This window comes from Hirundo rustica, chromosome Z, assembly GCF_015227805.2.
Source record: "Hirundo rustica isolate bHirRus1 chromosome Z, bHirRus1.pri.v3, whole genome shotgun sequence".
NCBI lineage: Eukaryota > Metazoa > Chordata > Aves > Passeriformes > Hirundinidae > Hirundo > Hirundo rustica.
The window spans coordinates 33,714,097-33,732,329 of NC_053488.1; the positions used below are offsets into that span (position 1 = coordinate 33,714,097).

An 18,233-nucleotide genomic window follows, 5' to 3' on the forward strand; every position below is an offset into this window, starting at 1 on the left:
GGGAAAATTTGTAAGAAGATTTAAAGTTTCAGGTCCAGTTTGTCTGCATGGCACAAATCTCAAAGGATTAACATGTTTACAGAATTTAAGAGCATTCCAAACAGGTGCTAAATAGAGCTTTCACTGAAGTGTGATTTCTGAGTTTGTCTCAGTCAACACTATGAATAAGGTTCAATTGAAACAAAATGTTGATAAGTATTGTGCATTTACTTGTTATATTTTAAAATGTGAAAATGAAGGAAAGTATGAATTTAGTAGTTTATGAGCCATTCACAAACTAGAAGTACAATCAGAGTATTTCACTTCTGTGGATTGTCACAGAAGTTGCCTTTAAGAAGTAGCTGAAGTCTCAGGCCTCTCTGCATTGTAGAGTGAGATTGCATTTGACAGAGTAGAACTTGATATAATCATTTCAGAGATAGATTTTTGCTTTATTGCATTTGTAAAGTGTGTTGAGTGAGTCAACTTACTGTTTGCATTTTATATTATTTTCTCTTCCTTGCATTTCTATGTGTGAGTTTATTTTTATGTGCTTTTGCATTGACTTTGGAACATTTAATGTTTAGCTTGAATTTTGGTGGGGTTTTTTTGTTAGTTTGTTTTGGGTTTGTTTTTTGTTTTCCTGTATGTGCTGCTTTAGTGACTCTGAAATACCAGGTTCTGAAAGTTTGGAAACAGTGATTATGAAGACAGTGCAAAACATTGATCCACTGCCAGACAGAAGTAAACAAGAAGAAAAAAAGCTCTGCAGTGTGGTTCATTTAGAAGTCCAAAATGAGCGATGTAATAAAAAGGTAAGTAATAGGACTTGTTCTGTTCTCTTGGGTGCAGTTTTGGAGTTTACAATTAGCACTGATGTCCCCTCTTAATTAATTTGACTCTCAATATAAAAGTGCAAGTATGCTTCCAGATATTCAATGGATGGATTCATTATATTTTAGAATATTTTCTGAACAGTAAGTCTGCTGTCATGGATTGACCCTGGCTAGATACCAGGCATCCACCAAAGTCTCTTGTTCACCCCCTCCGCAGCTGGACAGGGGGGAGAAAATATAACTAAGGGTTCATGGGCTGAGAAAGGGAGAGAGGCAGATCACTCATCAAATACTGCCATGGACAAAACAAACTTGAATTATACATATAAATTTAATTTTTTACTAACAAAATCAGAGGAGGATAATGAGAAATAAAAGAAGACTTTAAAAACACTTTCCTCTCATCCCTCCCTCCTTCCCAGCTCTACCTCCTTCCCTCACATTAGCGCATGGAGAGAGGGAATGGGGGTTACTGTTCCAGCATGGGGTACCTCCCACGGGAGATAGTTCTCCATGAACTTCTCCCAAGTGAGTCCATTCCATGGGCAGCAGTCCTCCACAAACTGCTGCAAGGTGGGTCACTCTTCCACAGGGTGCAGTCCTTCAAGCACAGGCTGCTCCAGCGTGGGTCCCTCATGGGATCACAAGTCCTCCCAGCAAATCTGCTCTGGTGTGGGCTCCTCTCTCTCCCCAGGTCTGCAGGTCCCTGCCAAGAGCCTGCTCCAGCACAGGCTTCCCACAGGGTCACAGCCGCATCTCTGGCATCCCCCTGTTCTGCTGTGGGTCTCCTCCCTAGGCTTCAGGTGGATCTCTGCATCCCCACAATCCTCCAAGGGCTGCAGCTGCTTCACCGTGGTCTGCACCACAGGCTGCAGGGGAATCTCAGCTCCAGCAGATGGAGCACCTCCTATCCCTCCTTCTGTGCTGACTTTTTTTTCCTTCTTAATTATGTTATTTCTAATTGGCCAAGTATTGGCTAATGGCAGGTCTGTCTTTGAGCCGCTGACATTGACTTTGCTGAACATGGAAGAAGCTTCTGGGAACTTCGCACAGAAGCCAGGCCTGTTGCTCTCCCACTGCCAAAACCCGACCATACAAACCAAATATACCTGTAGATGTATTTGGCCAAAAATGTAAAAGATCGTTTAAAAACATAAAGCTGCTGTAAGGTAGTAGTGCTGTCTCACAGTCCAGACAAAGAATGCCACAGATATCGCATTAAACTTCCTCTCAGTCAGAAGCACAGTACAGAACAAGCTGACCTAACCCATAACAGGGAGACAGCAACACCCCTCTCTTCCTCCCCTCTAGCCAAAGGGTGTGCTGACTAATCAAGCATAAATGTCTCCTCATTAGTTGTGCACTGCATGAGTTGCTCCATCTTAGAAAGGTACTTTTGACTCTCTCTGTGTCCAGGAGATTCTGTCATGAGAAAAGTATGCTTTTAGCCTCTTTTTAGCCTATTTACATTCATTGTCTGGGATTTGAACTGCATGTCTCATTGCTAACATCTATATGCTGTTTTCTCACAGAAGAGGGCCAGCTGGTTGGGTCCCAGGTCTGTAGAGTCTCCATACAATCTGTAACAGATGACTCATTCTTGGACTTTTTAACAGAATGTAATCGATTTTCCCTCCTGTGTTTGTCCAAATAAGTCACTTCATGGAATTTTAAACATAAGCAGATATTATTATTTCTTAGTTCAAGAAACAGAACAGTGAATTCTGAACAACTTGCTGCTTTAAGATAGCTAGTTTGAAATTCAGTATTTTGAATGGTCATATAACAGAGTTTAAAAAAAATTGTTTTCTAGTTTCCAGAATTTTAAAGCAAATGCAAACTTTCTGATCTTGTTACATATTCTTGATTTTGTTATTTCATTAATGCTTTTTTGTCAAACTGAAAAGAGGAATTTTTTAATCCATTTTTCTGTTGATAACAATACATAGTATGAGTAGCTCATACATAGTATGAGTATGACTAGCACATGATATATATGAAAGTCTGATAAGAGTGTGCTACTCCTGTTAATCTCCTGCTACTCGTGGGTGAGGACATACAAGGCAGGGAATCCAGGAGATTCTGTCATCTCTTGATTGCTAGTATAGCACAGCCACTACTGTTTCTGTAGTGCCTGTATTACACTTGCTCTCTGTTCCTACCAGAGAAGATAGATACATTCTGATAGACATTTTTAACAGACTGGTGGAACTGAAGCAGACTCATGAAGTGTCTGGAGAGCCCTAAGCAGTTAAATATACTTCAGTAGGACTGCCATATTGCAGGAAAAGGATTTGAAAACATGGTTTGTGAGTGTGGGAGAAAGTATTGCACAAATGTTGGGAGCACCAATTTTAACAGAATTCTTGAATCCATCCAGAGGATTTAAGGGTCCTAGTGCTGGGTCATGGTATTCTCCTACCAAGGGAGGCTAAAGAAATCTCTGGAGTCTTGAGCTGTGCAAGGGATGGAGATGACCATTTATGATACAAGGACTTGGTCAGTTTTTCCTGTATATATTCCTGGTAGGAATATATAATACCATGTGCAGTAGCAGCAAAGTTACGGGAACTCTTTTACAACTCATACATTTATTAAAGCTGTGGCCTAGAGTGGAGATCTCCATCTTTTTGCTGCAGGCATAGATTGTTTGTTCGTCATCTGCTGAGAGCTCAGTTCTTGGTCTTTCAAATTGTGTACTGATTGTACTCATCTAGAATTCATGGCTAAGTTGTTCTGCAATGTCAGTAGTTTGTTCAATACAATTAGTAGAGAATGTGTTGCTTGTTACTCTTTTAAATTTCCTAAACAGCTATTTTAGATATCAAGAATTCCAGAAATATGTTGCATGATATGACATAGAAATTGCAATCTGAAGACTTTAAAAATTGAAGAAATGTTGCAATTTAATACCAAAAGTATTTAAATATACACTGATCATTTAATACCCAGTAAATTAGTACACGAACCCACTGATACGCTGTTGAAAGATTTACTTGTTTTAATTTGTATGTGTAATTTCAGCTATTTAGCTCATTATTTTAAGGTGAGATTCTCATATAATAAATGACTGTCAAACAGCATCTTTCCACACAGTTGAGTTTTTACTAAGTCCCACCTAGTGAATCTACTGACTGAAATGAGGTTTTTCATTATCTTTTATTCATATTTGCCCCGTGTAGCCAACATAGCTAATGAAACAAATTAAATGTATTTTGGTTTAGACCTTAAAAAACCTCAGCCTGTTAACAAGACACCAAAGCCTTTTTTTTTATAATCTTGATCAGAAAGGTGAGACACATGTAACTCCATGTCCTTGCTGATTTTGCTTGTTGGCACTTCAGAAAAAGTACAACATGAAGTATTTATAGGTTGACTGTTTTATACGTGGTATGTTTTTAAGGTTAGCTATTAATTTACCAGTTTACTTACTGAGAAATGTTTTAGAGATTTCAAGAGTGTTCTGAAGGGCTGAAACAAAATCATAAATCATGTTATTTATGATGATTTTGTCCATGTAGTAACATGCCATTTTATGTTCAGTGAACAGAGCAGAAGGGAGAAATATCACTGTCCAGAAACCAGGCTACTCTGTTATTCTACTACAGGAAAAAATTAAGTCACTGCAGAGCAGATAGCTGTTTTACAGATTTTTAAAAAAGACAGCACTGGCTTCCACTAAGAATGTTAAAGAAAGGAATGAAAAATTTACAAGTCGGCTACATTTGGCTGATCAGAGACTTCAAGTTAATAAACTGACCATAGAGGTAAAGTACTTTTCATTATAGTGTCTTGCAATGTTCACCTTAATTCTACTGCAATTCTGTGAAATTTTTATAACATTGATTTTTGTATTTTTATTTATTATAGTCAAAATTATGAAATATTATATATTACCATGCTTTGTGTGGTGCAGTTATTACATACAAATGATATTGAGGCTAGTATATCAATGCAATTAATTTATCCTTTTGAAAATAAAGTGATCTTCATGCTGATATTTTACATATGTTCAAATGAGTGAGATAAGTTTTCCTTTTAGCCTGTGATCTGCAAACCCTCCTGAGAATCTGATCAGTCCAGAACTAGTATCTGTTCCGCTGTGAAGAACTGTCCCCTTACACCCCAAGACAACTAGAGTTTTCTTTCAAAGGGGGCTCAGACCAATTCCATACCTATTTAATCCCATCTTTCTCTGTTAAGGTGAAAAGACAAAAAAGTTTATGGAAATAGAGACTAGTAAAGTATTTCGTTAACAGCCCTAGGACAAAAACTTTCTTTTCTGCTTCAGTCTTCATTCCTACTTAATCCTTTTTCCATGCTATTACTCCTTTCTGGTTTTCCCCATTCTCATGTATATATGTATTTTGTGTTAATCTATATTCAGCTCCTCAGCTGGAATTCTTTTCTGTTCATACTGTAGTGATTGGACTGCCCTTTATAGAGCTGAATCAACAAACACTTATGCAGTAATTGTCTCCTGTTGGTCACACACACATCCTGCTTCCGGAATTATAGTGCTACAACAGATGGACTTGCTGGAAGGAGGCAGACATTAAAAAAGAAATCAAATCCCCTCCCCCTCAAACTTCCCTGTGTTTTTGTCTTTGCACAGAAGGCAGAAGCAGTATCAGGAGCAGCACTTTTCACTTTCTTAGGACTAGGGAACTGCTAATTTCTAGAGGAGGGAAAACTTCATTTCTCCTACTCATTTTGCATAACTATATATGTGTAATGAATTGTTTAAAAAGAGTTTCCAAGGTCAATGGAACCAAAGAAGATCTTTGCAAATACTATCTTGCAAATAGCATCACACTATAAAGTTTAGTGGACAGTATAAACTTCACAGGGAACTAGATGTGTAATTTAGCTAAAATGTCCTGATTTCTGACATCTTCACAATTTGCCTTTCTAGGAGACTTTTCCTTAGATGTCCATATAAGATCAATGTGAGAAGTAAAATAGAAAATGCTGTTATCAGGGAACTGGTTAAAAAAAAAAAACAAAAAAACCAAAACCAAACCAAAAAAACCCCAAACCAACCAACCAACCAACCAACCAACCAACCAACCAACCAACCAACCAACCAACAAAAAACCAAAAAAACAAAAAAACAAAAAACAAAAAAACCAAAAACAACAACAACAAAAAACCCCAAAACCAGAAACAACAACAACAACAACAACAACAACAAAAAAAAAAAAAAAAAAAAGGAGGGGGGAACAAAATTTATGTAAAGATAAGAGCTGCTCAAATGGAAAAAAAAACTGACTAAAATAAAAAAATAAAAATAGCATGGCTTTAAAACCAAACATGTTTTCTATCACTCAGTTTACCTAGAAGGTTTTTTAAAAAAAATGGTCGCTGGTCTATTTACAGGGTGGTGCATTCTAAGCAAAAATAAGTAAAGGGTGTTTCAGGTACTCAAGGAAAAAATCTTTATTAGGCATGCACATTTTTTTCCTTCTCAGCAAACAATTCAAATTCCCTTTCTTACAACTAATTACTCTTCAGGTGCCGTACTAGTGCTACCAAGTGGGAAATTTAAGGCAGAGGCTTGGGCTACTTGCCAAGTGAAAATTAAGGAGGTAAAGAACCTACACAGTCACTGCAGGGTACGCTCATATTTTAGACAGAGAACCCTGATTCAGACAGATCTAATGGTTCTAAAGCACATGTTTGTGTGCAGGACTTGTATGGGGTTTTTTTTTGTAAGAAATACCATCCATAAGTTAAGTTTTAAGATACTGCAAGGGAAATAATGTTTGTTGAAGGTTTTTTTCTTAATACTTTTTTTTAGATTTTAGAATTTTATTGAGGAGTAAAAGGTAAAAAACAAGCAGTCAAACCATGGAAAAATAAAAGACTGACACAATCTCTGGATTTGGAGAAAATCTTAAATACTTCAAGAGTGGCAAAATTAGTATTATCCAAAAATAAGCAACTATGGTTAAGTTCCAAAACCATACCATTCTGAGTAAACTTACAATAATGGTGAACTTTGGGTCTTAGGCTGAGGTAAGTTTAGCAGCCTCGCAACTGTAAACTTTAACATCATGTCTTGGACAAAGTGCCTGGATTTATCTAAGAAAATAAATCCTTTAGTAGACAAGGACAGATGTTTGTGCAGTCAGTCCTTTGTTACAGTCCCCAGAAACTCTAGAAGATCAACTCTAGATTTAAGATTTAAATATTCCAGATGTTCATTTTCAGACAGATTTTACAGTTCATGCAACCTAAGGACTGTCTAGCATCTGTTGATTTTCAGAATATATGCATGCATGGGTTTGTGTATTTTTCTTGAAAATCAACACAGACATCTATGTAGGTGTATATTTGTCTGCTCTTAAGAGTTCAGAATTCTGGATTGACTTTATAAATGTTTTGTAGATATGTAATGTATAAATGTAATGTAGATATCTGGCTTTGTTTCATTTCTGCAAAAGCAATTCCTTGCATATTTTAAAAAATGCCTCTGAAGTGACTGCACATGTGAGAATCAACACTTGCATTCTCTAAGGATTCAGATTAACACTGAGTCAAGACCATCTGTACAGAAGTACAGTAGTTACATTTTTTTATTGGTGTATAGAAATCACAGCTGGAGCAGATACTTAATGTGGAAGCAATGGTATTTATTACTTTCTCAGTTTCCAAGAAAAGGATTTAAAATAAATTGTTGGGAAAATGCATGATCTTTTTTCTAAGGTTTACTTTTCCCCTCTACTCATTTCTATCATTGAGTGCTTATAAGAAGAGTGTATTTGTTGCAAACAACACAATAATCATAATTAGGTTTATTCAGTGTCATTGTTGTGGCAAAAATCCAGACAAAGTATATTGAATAAGAAATTAAAATCATAAGCAGTTTAAGTCACTAGTGCTTCTCTTATTCATGTCAAGCCTATTCAGAGGTACATTGCTCAGATGTACAATACTTTTGCATCTCTAGTTCTTCAGTGTTTCACAGGTGATATCACAGGAAGGCTGCATTTCTTTATGGAATACTGTGGCCAGTTACAAAGTGCCTGCATAAGTCTACTTCAACAGAAAACTTGAATCTCAGAATAAGAACAAGTCAACCAGTCAAATACTGACACATTCTTTGAAGAGGATAATGTGAAAGTTTAAGTAAAGTTTTTTTTCTGATTACTTCCTGCAGATATATCACTACACTTTTGCTGAATTGGGAAGAAGCTTGTAATTTTTTTTAGAAGCATATTTTAAATCTGACCCAGACTACACTTTTTTCCTGATGACATTTTAAATCTACCTCCAAACTTTATTTTAGCTATTTGGTTTTCATTTTTCTTTGAATTTTAAGGGAACTCTTTCCCTCTGAGCTCATAGTTTGTTTATCTAGTAGATTATCTCAAGCATAGAAAGGTATGAGCATGAAAAGCAGAAAAGTAAAGTGCTAAAGAAAGGTTTTTATTCTTTAAAAGCTGTGGCTTTCTTTACATATTCTCTTGATTATTTTTTATGTCTCAGTGTATCAAAGGACAGGTCAGAATACAATGTTGCATCTGCAAAACCAGCATCACAGCTTCATTCCTCTTATGGTACCCAAACATAAGTAAATCAGCAACTTAGTATTATTGAGTTGCACTGAAACAAAGAAGATGCATTGGAAATTACTGACTGAACTATTATTTTATACAAAGATCTCAATTTTCATGAAGGATTTTCCACTCTTTAAAGATATATTATCACAATTTAGATAGATAGATAGATAGATAGATAGATAGATAGATGGATAGATAGATGGATAGATAGGTAGATAGATAAGATAGATAAGATAGATAAGATATTTTTATATATATATTATATATAATAATTTGTGTATGTGGTTTCATTAAAGTAAATTTTAGGAAAATTTGAAATTATAAACTGAATGCTATATGTTTATCCTGCAGTAGCTAAAACTGCTTTTGAAATTTCCTCACTTTCTGTTCATTCCAGAAAATATGTAATTACTTGGACAGATTTTGTGGGCTTTCTAGATAAATGTTGTCCAGCTGGAAATGGTTGTAAACCCATCCAGTTATTTCCTGTCAAAACATTTTTATAAATGCCCTGGGTTTATGTGTTTGAAATCTCTTACATGGATGTACTCCAAAGAATGTGTACATTTTTACTAAGTTCATGAAAGAGATTCTGCATTTAGTGTCACCACTTCTAAGTTGACTGTTGGAGTTACTTCTTTCTCTGGTAGCATGAAAAGATAGTTCTCATTATGTACATTAGATAATTTTAATGATATCTACAGAGATCTGAATGAAAAAAATTATAAAAAGTTTTAGGGTTAGATAAAGTTTCATAGAAATGATAGAAATTTGGAAGACTTTAAGTTAAGCATAAATAGTAATTTATACAAATAAACCTTGCATAGTTATTGCTACATCAGTAGCATATGCAGGAATTCTGATTTTCATATATATAAGTAGTAAAAGAAAGTAAAAGCAGAGATGCTGATAATGACCACATTTTAATAGGTAAAAAATAATCTGATAAGAATTCAAATTGCTTCTGCTCTGTTAAACAATGGTCTTTCCATTCTTACAGGGCAAAGTTAAGTTTTGAACCTCTTACTTGTATCATAATTAAAAATAAAAACTCTGTATACATCATATACAACACTTTTGGCAAACTTGATTCAAAATCATTTCTGCACCTGTCCACCTTTGGCACAGATTGTAATGGAACAGCCAAATAACTCTATGAAGCTGTTTAGGAAAATTCTGTTCCCAAAAACATTAGGAGAATCATGATTTCTCTCCCCTTTTTAGGACAAGATAATCTTGTCCTAACTTTTAATAAGAGTAGTTTAGGTTAATTTATGGGAACTGTAATCTTTTGGTCCAATACTCCAAAAGAAGTAAACAAAGTTTCTCAAAAGTACTTAAAAATCAAACCAGAAAATTTCCTATTCTACTTTTTCTTAAAATGCAACAGAAGTTGAAAGGTAAAACAGAAGGGATAAACCTATGATAAACCAGGATATACCCAGACATTTTGCCAACACTTCCAGAGTTTGCAAATGCAATCTAAGACAGCAAACTTTTACCTAATAATTGAACTAAATTATGTATCAGCATAAGACTGATGTTTTCTCAAAATTAGATTGAGAAATCCTGGTTTTTACTTCTAACATCACTCTGCTTTTACCCTTGTTTATATATATCTTGAAATTATCTCTTTGTTGGCACAATATATAGTTAAAAGCTCAAAACACACTCCCAGTCTATGTTTTCTTGAGAGAAAGACGCATAGTGTTCCAGACCTGAGCAGGAACATTATCTGTAGGCAGGAAAAATTGTCCGTAATGTACTTCAAACCTCAATTTTTTGGAATTTAATTTTATTTTCTGGGCCCTACTTGCTTTTTTTGAAGGATTTTAATTGATAATATTGAGAAGAATAGGTTCTGCTTTGTTGTAGTTTTATTAAAGCTTTGCTGTAGTTTTATTAAAGCTTTGCTGAACCTAATAAATCAAAAATCACGGTATGCAGTCACACTTACAGAGGCTGGGAAGAGAGACAAAATTCTCTATGATCTCTGACGCTAGAATTCACCTTTTTCAAGTCCTACTCTAAGTTCTATCTGGAATGAAAAAGTCAGCTAGCCAAATATGTTTGCTCAAACAGTATGGTTACTAAATAGGGAAATCTGTAATACTGCCTCTGACCATTGACTCATTATTGCTCCTTAAGTTGACTTGGAAATAAAATAAGGAATAGCCAAGGGTACATGAAAGTAACTTAGCTTTTAAAATGCATCTACACCAAAATGTTTTAATTATTTTGATACTTTGCTGCATTAAATACCCACAGCATCCTGAAGTCAATTTTGTTAACAGCTCTATATGTAAAATGTATTTTTCCTGAAACTGTGCTGTCATTATGAAACAAAAATAAAGCTAAATATTTTTTACAATTTATATTGATATTTGAAGAAAAATTACAATAGACCTGTTGCATTATTGATAAACAGCATTTAAAGTACATTGCATGTAAGAAATTAATCTCATTGGTAAATGAAAAAGAACAGTTTGCATGAACTAGGACTACTGGACTTATGCTCCTGTCAAAATGAAATAACTTAGAGATAGGTAAATTCTAGAAAAATATATATTAGGAACAAAAAACTGTTAAAATTTCATGAAGTTCAGAAAATTTATCAACCATCAGTACCATTTATATTCCTGTATCATATAGAAATACTAAAAAACATGCTTCCATATTAGAGGAAAGAACGTGTATCAAAAGAATTAGCATGTTATTGTAATATTACAAATATAGGTTGTGCACATGTCTGTAAGTATAGCTAATATAACTACATCCAGTAGCTTAATATAGTAATGGAACAGACATTTAGATGATATGACATACTTGTATATATACTGAAATAAAATCAGAAAGATATCCCGTACTTTTTATGTTATTAATTTCATGTGATGTGAGCTTTTTTATTCATCTTCTCTGTGATTTGATCAAACTTTCCTTTGCATTGGTTCTTATCTTACTATTGGAAAAAAAATGCCACAGACCAAAACGGAACTAAATTTTGGTTTTTTTCCTGTAAAAAAATTCCCAAATAAGATACAGATTGAGACCTGGAAAAGCTCAACATACACGGTCATAATAGGATTTCCTTTTGTGTTCACAGGAGTGTTTTTATTGAATTCACTATGATCTGCTCATTAATTAAAGTTAAGCATAAGGCTACACAGGATTCTTCTCTACTATGTAGAGTTCTATGGATAATACATGGTTTTGTCAGAGGATATTTATTCACCATTAAATCTCACACAAACAAGGTCATTGATTTGGGAATAATTATTCATGTATTGCCCGGAGATTGCATTTCAGATTAGATTTTTTAGGAGATCATCACAGAAAACCAGTTTGCATTGCAATTGGACCAGTACTCTCAGGTTTGTTCACCAGATAAGTTCATGAATTATTCATTATTAGTAACTTCTGCTATTAACTGTGGAAGTGATTTTACTAAACCCTTTATGCATATTCTAATTTCCACTGAGTTCAAGGAAATTTCAAGGCATCCTACTTATCATTGTAAAATTAAGTTTTATTGCCTCTAATCTTGCACCTAGACCTCTCTATAGTAAAGGGTTCCTTTTTGTTTTCAACTTTTGGAGAAGGAGCAACAACAGGGGATGTAGCTGCAAATTTTAGTTAATATTCTCTGATTTAGTATTCTGATAGACTGCAAAATAATGTGCAAGGTATAGCTGCTTTGGGTTTCCATCAGCCATATATCCTCCCTTGGAAAATTCAGTTCTCTTCCTTGGTTCTTGTGATGGATTTTTACCTAACAGTCACTCTTCTCTCTCTTTCCCAGCCTAGATAAATGTTTTCCCAATCATGTTCTTAGGAAAAGTTTTCAAGACTCATGAGGAATTGGGGAGATAATTTTATGTCGTCAACATTAAGTGACTTGATTCTCCTGCACTCTCCCAATGGACTCTTCTACATTATTTCTCCTTTCCTTTCTTCCTGTCCTAATCTTTTAAACAATTTTTTCTCAATGTCAAAACACAGAATGTAAGATTGGTGGAGGAGAGTGCTTAATATGGTTTGCAAGATACATACATGGATTAGGGGAATTGGTGAAACACAGTTCTTTGTTTGAGGAGTTGGATTAATAGGGTCATGGGATTGCAAATGTGACTTGAAAGTATCAGAAGTTTTATAAGCACATTAGCTCATTTTTGTTGTATGCCTCTGCACAACAATCATTGCTTATTTAAATGTAAATATTAAATAAAATTTCAAAAATTGTCCTCAGCATACTTGGTTTATGTAGTATTTGGATTGGAGCTAAACATTGCTACCTGGAACACAATGGAAACCTAATGTCTTAATTCATGCCTTAAGGTTGAATTTGTGCATATAAGTGGCACTTAATAATCTTCACTAACTCAAAATCTCATGTAGGATGTAATTAATTTTTCAGTTGATCCCTCACATGAATGATAACTTTACTTTTTTTTTTTTTTTTTTTTTTTTTTTTTTTTTTTTTTTTTTTTTTTTTTTTTTTAAAACCAGGATAATGGTTTGCACTTTACCTATCTATTTTGTCTGGATATGCTGTGAAGTAAATGACCATCTTTATGCTTTTTGTTTTAGAAGTAAAATCTTTCAATCACTTTTTAAAAATTACTGACAATGTAAAAAGTCTAAGCCAGTGCAATAGGATATCTTCAGTCATTGACAACTACTCTTAAGCTTCCAATCATCCACCAGAGTCTGATTGAAGAGGATGGATTGTTATGATCTCAGTGTTTTTAATGAACAAACCGTTAATGATGAACATTATAATGAAAACCAATACATTGCTCAAGTTTCACACTGAGTAAGGCTGAATGGCTGTCTCCCGGGAACCAGGGTCTCCAAAGAAAAATGAGAGTCCTAGGAGATAATGCAGAGCATGAACTCCCATTGCCATTTTAGAAAATACAGAGTCCTCCTCTGGAGTCTGTACAAGAGAAGCAGGAAGAACAGATTTTCTTTTACTGGTATAATGTGACTGGTCTTAGACTGACTAATGTGTGTAGTTCTAATACACAGAATACAAGGAAGAAATTAAATTAATTTAAAAAAATAAATTTGAAGACTTAAAAGGATGATTTGAAAATACAGTGTTCCAGAGAACAATGTGAGGTTTTCAGAGAGAAGATTAACAGGTAACTCAAGTTTAAATATCTAGGAAAAATAAATCTTGTAGAGTCATCAGTCCAGCAAAGGGAGATTGAAAAAATAACTAAGATAGAAACATACCAGACATGAGATCTGTAATTTTTAGGTGACTGTAATTGACTATTGACAGTTGGAGTCAGACAACTGCAGTGATATTGGACTAATCTAAAAAGGAAGAATTAGAGAGAAATCAACTGCTTGTGGTTAGCTGTGGGCAGATTCTTCGTTAAAGGAATGAAAAAAAAAATGTTGGGTCTGTAGGATGCATGAAAAAGTAACAGGGAGTATTTGTTTGATGGCATGAACTTAATTAATGGGAATTATGAACAGGAAGGCAATTTCTTAACTTCAGTAACAGCGTTTGCTCACCTGAAGCAATGATAGATGTGTGTTTACATCATAGAGCTCAGCTGGGCAACATTTTTTTAAAAATTAATGCTAAAACTAGTTTAGTGCTGCAGAAAAGAGATGTAAATGTGAATCACAAATTTAGGATAAGTCAAACCACTTGTTTTTAAGGATCTACCTGAAGCTAAGCAGCGTGAGCATTCAAACATCAGGTTACAAGGAAAAGAAATTCTGAGGCAGAGGAAAATGCCATCACCACTGAAGATGTACATATATAAAGTCACAGCACAAGGAAGAGGAGTATTGAGATGAAGGAAGTATGGAAGGAAATGCCAGTTCCACGGTGTGCAACAGGAGAATTTAAAGATTATTAGTCATAAGCAGAAGACATGCAGAGAAGGAAAAATGGGTTTTGTGTGTTATGTACACAGAATTTAGGATTATATTAGTTCTGTGTAAAGGTTGTTGATTGCAGAGCTGAAAGAAGATTAAAGTTATTTGATTTAGATAGCATTTAAGCTGGTAAAGGAAAATGCAGAAAAGATAAATTATGATTTTTTAAATATTTACATAATATTTTACCATGAGGATTAAGCATAAGGAAGTATGGTTTTAGTGGGGTAGTAATGACATTTTTTAAAGAAAAAGCTTTTTATTTTAATTGGGGGCATAGAGAATTTTTTTGTTTTGTTTTGTTTTGTTTAAGTCAAAATCTTGATAAGGTACTCAAGCTGAGATATTTTGTTAAAGGTTTGGCTTCAAAACTGTAAAAATACTTACTTTCCAAAATATTGTTTGCAATATAAATTTTGCCAGAAAAAAATACCCTAAATTTCCTATGGGAAAAATGAGGGAAAGACCTTATAATAAAAAGTAATTCCAATAAATAATCTTTAACTGCTGCATTCATTTAAAATTTTACAATCTCCATCACCAGAAAACCAAGTTAGATACAAGGAAGTCCAAGTGGTAGGAATCATTCTCCTAGGTTACAATGTAAGATGTGCCCAAAGTGTGTATTCTATCACCATCTGCATGAGCTGTTGAAGCTAGGTTGGGCAGTGTTTCCCTTGCCCCCTCCCTCCAGACTATCTTCTGTTAATGGCCCATCAATGCCCTGCTGCATGGCTCATAGATAACTCCCTCCAGGAGCTATCTCTGTTTAATGGGCAATCAAGGACCCATTGCAAGACTCACAGAATGATATCAGCTGATTGTGAGATGCTCTGCCCAGGGGGAGGAGCCAAGCATTCCCACCTGGATATAATCTGGGCCTTGGGACAGCACAGGCAGCCTTACCCACTGGATTCCCAGAGGACATGAGCCATGAGACCTTTCTACAGGATCACTGCTTTATCAAGATCACTTCATCTGGACTAGTACCACCACCACAGGGCATCAGGTTGTATTCTGACTGTCAGTGATTTTTTTGTACTATTGCATGTGTTTTGGTTTATTTTACCTTTTTTTCTCTCTCCTATTAAATTGGACTAGTACCACCACCACAGGGCATCAGGTTGTATTCTGACTGTCAGTGATTTTTTTGTACTATTGCATGTGTTTTGGTTTATTTTACCTTTTTTTCTCTCTCCTATTAAATTGTTTTTTCTGACTTGGAGTCTCTCACTGGTTTTGCTTTCAAGCCAGAATGTACTTTTGGTGCCCAGTGGGGAGTGTGAGGTATTGAGAAAAGTCAGAATTACGATTTTGTATTGGAAAAACAAACAAACAAACAAAAAACCCCCTCACAAACCAAAAATACCACCACTTCCTGTTCACGGTGATGCTCAACATGCTCACATATGTCTTATACTTAGCTCTCTACATTTTTCCGCATATGGGGCAGTATCTGCTGGTCTTAATGCTCATGTGTAGACCAGGGTATGGTACTAAAACTGCCTTATTAGTCTATTATGTCTATTGCATGATAACCTCCGGGGCAATGAACATAATTTAGAATATATACTCAATTTTGTTTGCTTGTCCTGGTCTAGGGTGCTACATCTGGGACCATAACAATCTCACCCAGCCTCTGTGGGAGGGGTAAAGAAAGATTTTTTTTCCAGCCTTTTGAGCCTGGCACAGCAGTTTTCAAAAATATTGAGTTCTCTCTGGGTACCAAGGACAGCGTGATATTGTTGTTAGTTCTGCTTTGTCTTCTATGCACACCCTGCACCCCACATGGTGCAGTGTATCATCTCCTTAAAGAAGAAGGGAAAAAAATCAAATGGAAAACAACAGTGTCCACATCTATGCAAACTGTCACAGAGGAGAAAGGAACCAAAAGCCAAACAGTATCCACATTTACACAGACTATTATAGAGGAGAAAGAAACCAAAGCTGCCATCAGCATCTCCACACAAACCGTCACTGAAGCAGAACAACCTAAACCGGTAGCAGTTGCCCCCATTCAGAAGAAATCAAAGAGCAAATCAGTCCACATAGTGACTGATGAGGATGTGGCAGGACCTTCGCACCCAGCAGAAGAGACAGAGCCAGAGATCATCACCCGCTCTCTATCCCTGGGTGAACTGCGTGACCTGCGGAGGGAATTCACCCGCCAGACAAACGAGTCCATCCTGACCTGGCTGCTCCGCATCTGGGACGCTGCAGCCAATCACACCATTCTGGATGGAAGTGAGGCCAGGCAACTGGGATGTGGTGATTGACCAGGGGATCGGGAGAACCCAACAAACTCTCAGCCTCTGGCGGCGACTGCTAACAAGTGTGAGGGACAGATACCTTTGTAAAGAAGACCTCCAGATGCACCAAGGAAAATGGAGCACAATGGAACAAGGTATCCAATGCCTGAGAGAATTGGCTGTGCTGGAGATCATTTTCTCAGAAGATGAGCAATTTCCTAAAACCCCAGATGATTTCCAGTGCACATCGCAGATGTGGTTGAGATTTGCATGGCTAGGACCAGAGATATACTCCCGTTACCTGGCAACACTGCAATTGCAGGACAAGGTGGGTGTCTTGGTCAATAAACTAAGAATTTACGAGGACACTGTCACTGCCCCATTTCGTACCCATGTCTCATCCATGGAAACAAGGCTGGCTGAGCAAGTCCGGAGCTTGATTGAAGAAGGCCATCAGAGGAAGGAACTTAAGGAAGAAATTTACCACATCTCACCAGAACCAACAAAAGTCTCTGCCAGTAAAAGCAGGCATCCACCAGCCAGAGAGAGAGGATACTGTGGCTTGTCTCTCTCATGGAGCTCCTGGCTCTGTTCTCACCCTGGCTAGCTCAAGAGACAAACTACAGTTGGAAGGATTTTCCTCTGGGTTCCAAAACCCAGGAGGCAGCCAAGATTCTTTCCCTTAGCACAGAGAACGAGACGCCATCAATGGCAAAGGAAGGTCTGCACTTGATCTGGGGAGAAACCCGGGCTTTATTCAGTCTTTCTTCTGTGGTCCTGCCCCAGCCTGGGTCAAGGACCCCATCCTGCTGTCCGAACCAAGAGGCCCAGACCAGGAGTCCCGGATCAAAGGAAACCCAGCCGCATGGTCTGGGCTTATATCCAGGGAAGGGGTTAAAGGCGGGGAAAACCCAATACCTAAGAAGGGATAAGGTGGGAACGGAACAGTGTTGGATTACATTCAAGGAAGGGGGCTGGGAACAATGTGGGTGATGGGCTGGGGGAAGGGCAGAGACAAACTTTGGGATAGTACATTTTCCAGGGGAACAAGGGGGTACAGAACAAACCATTATAAAACCCAATATAACAATGAAATACAATATGAAACCAAATAACACATAGCAACAGGATACAGTCCGCAAAGTAACCTCTAGTCTTTTCTTAAGGGAGCATGGAGAAGACATGAGGAAGTGGGATGGAAAACCCACCTCCTCCTTAGCAGCCCGGGTACGTGAACTGAAGAGAGAGACCACAAAGAGCTCTTCTTAAATCAACGCTGCTCCAGTCTTTCAGGCACAGAACTCCAGGTGGTATAGGAAGGATTATACAACTGATCTTCTTGTAGGGACCTCAGGAACATAGTTACAGGAAGAGAGCAATGTGTACCATGACTAGGAAGAGGGGTCCCTGCCTCTAGCCAGGCAGAGGAAAGGGACACTCAGATCTATTGGACTGTGTCTGACCCACAAAAATATACAGCTTTGGTTGACACTGGTGCCCAATGTACCCTGATGCCATCAAGGTATGTGGGAACAGAATCCATTTCTATTTCTGGAGTGACAGGAGGGTCCCAGCAGCTGACTGTATTGGAGGCCGAAGTGAGTTTAACTGGGAATGGGTGGCAAAACCACCCCATTGTGACTGGCCCAGAGGCCCCATGCATCCTCGGCATAGACTGTCTCAGAAATAGGTACTTCAAAGACCCA

General features: G+C 36.7%; 1 protein-coding gene across 1 annotated transcript in view; it reads left to right on the forward strand.

Moving 5' to 3' along the window:
* CNTLN (centlein) overlaps window positions 1-18,233 on the forward strand; it is a 230,962-nt gene that overhangs the window by 162,084 nt on the left and 50,645 nt on the right. The window contains 4 exon segments of the mRNA XM_058424186.1: window positions 641-810; window positions 1,171-1,233; window positions 4,353-4,587; window positions 13,378-13,387. Of these exon segments, the coding sequence (XP_058280169.1) occupies window positions 641-810; window positions 1,171-1,233; window positions 4,353-4,587; window positions 13,378-13,387 (478 nt within the window).